The sequence below is a fragment of the Cyprinodon variegatus genome, unplaced genomic scaffold, assembly GCF_000732505.1.
Source record: "Cyprinodon variegatus isolate N-32 unplaced genomic scaffold, C_variegatus-1.0 Scaffold668, whole genome shotgun sequence".
In the NCBI taxonomy this organism is placed as follows: Eukaryota; Metazoa; Chordata; class Actinopteri; order Cyprinodontiformes; family Cyprinodontidae; genus Cyprinodon; species Cyprinodon variegatus.
The window spans coordinates 183494-187360 of record NW_015151121.1 but is presented as its reverse complement, the minus strand read 5'-3'; the positions used below and the strand labels follow the sequence as shown (position 1 = coordinate 187360).

Below are 3867 nucleotides of genomic sequence, written 5' to 3'. Positions count from 1 at the left end.
GATGCACAGAGAGTTTCATACACCGAAGCCTTGAAGGACGCAAAACTGACAGGAGATCAGATCCAAACAAATGATGAAGGAAGTCAGAATAATCCAGAGGGTGAAGTCAAGAGAAAGATCCAGGTTCAGTCCACAGTAGAATCCAACAGAATCTAAAGACAGGTTAGGCAAACAGATCAGAACAGGGGATGGCAGGCTCAAAGTTCTGCAACCAGAGCCTTATCAGTAATGTTAGAAAACTCTCACACTAAAGGCTCAAGAATAATCTGTCGCTGAAGAATGGGAGCAAGCAGCTTAAATAGAGGCAGGTGCAGGTGGATCAGATGAGCGGTGATGAGGAAACTGGGCAGAATTGGACAGGTGAATGAAATAAGAAATTAAGTCAGTCATCATCGCCTAAATCATTACAGTTTAAGAATCTAATCATCACTCTGTAATTTGATTGCTACAAAAATAATAATCATTGTTGAGTTATGAAAGCTCAGATAAGTGTCTTTTTGCACAGATAAGCTCTCAGTAAACATTCAAATCACTTTAGAAACCTTCCTCTTAATGACTTCAGACTGAGCTTAACTATTTGAGGTGAATGTCAGAACCTGCACAGTTTATGACAGACACAGTTTAGATGCCTGAGAATTTAATTAAATAGGAATTAAATGATCTTGTCTCTGCTTTTGACACAAAGGCCTTTTGCTTTGTTTATTATGTAAGAAAGTAGTAATACATGTTGAGTCTTCTAATACACAACTAATTCAACCACAATAGATATTCTTGCTTTTGCTTGTGGAACTGTCTCAGTCTAAGAAACACGAATAAAAGGTTTTGAAACAATTGGTAGAAAATTTTTTTGATATACTGTATATATATATATATATATATATATATATATATATATATATATATATATATATATATATATATATATATATACTTGGCATGCTTTCTAAAGTTTCCCTGTTGATCTAAGCCGGATGCTGTCAGAGGGCAGCTTTATCGAGTCCTGAGTTGAGCCAAAGAACCCAAGGCAAGAAAAGAGCCTGATGGGAACCACAGACAAGTTGGATCTCCTTTTTTATGAGTCATTTGCGAGGTTGCTTTCCTTCGCTGTTATTTTGGATTTTTTAATCTTTTAAGTTGCTGTGAGCCTGTTCTGGTTTTACCTCAACACACCGGTGGTTCTGATAGGAATCTATGCAACCAGAAAGATCACTGTTGTTTAATCATTTCATGATACTCTGATTATTCCTTCTCAGTTCCTTTCCACGCTCACCTTTGCTAAATGATATATTTATATGATGTAAAAGGTTAGTAGAGTGATTCTGAATATTAATAATTACAAAATGCTAATGCTTTCTGTACAATATGCACCAAGGCTCCCTGAGAATATTCCCCCTTTAGATACTGATGAGAAATAATGAGAGCACTTATATTTTATCCCTAAAAACCCAAAGGAATATACCAATTGTTATCATAATTTCCTACATTATTAATGTGAGAAACTGCCAGCATGTATATACTCGTGTAAGATAAACATTTCAAATCAGTTTCAATAAATAGGATGGATTTAAATAGCTTTTTTCTAAAGGAATCCTCAACAATACCTAATTAATCCCTGAAGAGTAAAGCGGTTTGAGGTCAGGGTCGACTGCAGAGAATAAAGGTTCCTCTTTATTAGAAAGTAGACAGTTTGCCTGGAAAATGAGTCTTTTGGTGTCTCTTCACCGATAAATACTTATAAAAACCCAAATAATCTCAAATTATTATTGATTTTTTACTTTAAAATCTTTCTCCCGTTCATTGGGAATTTTTTTTGGCAATTAAAGCAAAATCTTCATTAAACTTAAAAAGAATGTGGCAAAAGATTTCTTGTATTCCATTACTAGTGCGTCTTAAAGACCCAGCTGTTTATAGATTTAATATGTTTAGATGGGGCCTAGTGTGTGTGTAGGTCCTAAACAGAGGAGAATAACCCAAGCAACCTAAAGGCTCCTGACATGAAATTTTGCTTTGTCTATTTCAAACAGGTCTGTCCAAATCCCTGGGCCTGATTGAAGGCTTTGGGGGTCGGGGTAAAGGCGGCGTCGCTGCTACGCTTTCACCACTGGAGGAGAACGATGCCAAATACCTAAAGGAGAAGTACGGCTACAATGCCTACCTCAGCGACAGGATCTCTCTGGACCGGACCATCCCGGATCACCGGCCAAACAAGTGAGTTTGTGTCATTAATATATGAAAAAAAACAACAACAACAAAAGAAAAAAAGACAGAAAGAGGCTAAACCAACGTTTGTCACTTTAAATTACACAGAAAACCTTTTCACATCTTTCTTAGAGAAAACATTTGACGTTTCTTTTGTGCCTTCAACATTCATGTAAAAACAAGTTTTAATAATTCAGAATCCACATCTATTTCCATATATATAGTCACTGCTGCTCTGAATGGAAGAACGACCCTCGGAGAGTAGATTGATTTGGAACACTTTCTGCTTTGTGAAGAAAATCCAATTAAAACTTTGGAAAAGGCTTTTAATAATTCAAATGGAGCGCTTTGGTTGCGTCTCATTTTTGGAGCAACAATGAAAGCAGCACTAGATTCTTTTTTTGCAAAGAGTTATGACTTTTCCTTTTTTATATTTTGTTTTAAAGCAGCCAAACTTTCTTACAGTTTGCTAAAAAAAAGTCTAAAGCATCTGCCTTCTTTAATTTATAAAGGTCATTCAAAGATTTATCAATAGATTTTCAGGTTTATCAATAATAACCAAGCTCTCCTCAATTAGTGAGACATGTCTTATTTTTAGCAAGTTGCTGCTCATTTAAAGTCTGTTTTTTGTCCAGGATTTTATGTTACCTGGAGTTAAAACAGTTGAAATATTTAGGTCATTTTTGAAGAGTTAAAAGCCTTCACCTCCAAATGAGCAGCTTTTACTTAACTCTGAGTTGAAGGGTTTGATATATTTGAGCAATAGTGGGAGCAGATTTTTAAAGCAATCAATAAAGAAGGTGGTGCTTGCGCAAAAGGGAAATTTGATTTTCTCCATCATGTTTTGACATCTCTGGCCATTTATGCTGTGCTGATTAGGTGCTTAAAGAGCCAGACTCTTGCTTGATGCTAAAATATGTGACTTTTAATTAATTTGACTCTAAATCTAAAATGAGAAAACTGTACTCTTAAAAACAGAGCTCTATCAGAAGATTATTTCACTTGTTGAAAGGAACCAAATGTTATCTGTGAGTGAAATGTTCTTCAATTTGCATAAATTTTCCTCAGACAAATTTCCTGTGCAGAAAAACAGCCTGAAAATATGTTTCCACCGTGCACTTGACTGCAGGGATGGTGATTTTTGGCTCATACTTGGCATTTGAATTAAGTTGTCCTCACATGAGCAATCGAAATCCTGACAACTCTTAGCAGTGGATCACTGAAGACAGGCCTGTACATGTTTCTCCAATAGTAGGGGGCTGATATGAATCTATTGTTGGACCAATGGTGTCCTTTTGACTGTGGTTCCCATTATTAGATAGCAGCTCTTTTGTTCCTGTGAGCGGATCTGTCACATTTTATGTTATCATCTTGAAGCTTTGAGGCCTTTTCTTACATGGAGCTCCACACAAAGGGTGATTAATGTTCATTTCATATTTCTGAATTAAAACATTCAATGTCACATCCATTGCTGCTAAGAGTTCTGGAGCCAATTTCCACCATTGGGCTGATATGCATCTTCTCCCAGAGCTTCTTTGACAGATCTTTGGTTTTGGTTTGTTGGAGATAATAATATACTTATTTTAACTTAAAGCTACAGTGTGTAATAATTACAGGGCTATACAGTCAGAAATGTAATATATTATACATAAATATGTTATTTATCAT

The 3867-nt window shown here is 35.8% G+C and overlaps 1 protein-coding gene across 1 annotated transcript in view; it reads left to right on the top strand.

Annotated features, from left to right (window-relative positions):
- wbscr17 (Williams-Beuren syndrome chromosome region 17) overlaps window positions 1-3867 on the top strand; it is a 48162-nt gene that overhangs the window by 2367 nt on the left and 41928 nt on the right. The window contains exon 2 of the mRNA XM_015394035.1: window positions 2025-2208. Coding sequence (XP_015249521.1) covers window positions 2025-2208 — 184 coding nt within the window. The remainder of the gene's footprint in view (window positions 1-2024; window positions 2209-3867) is intronic.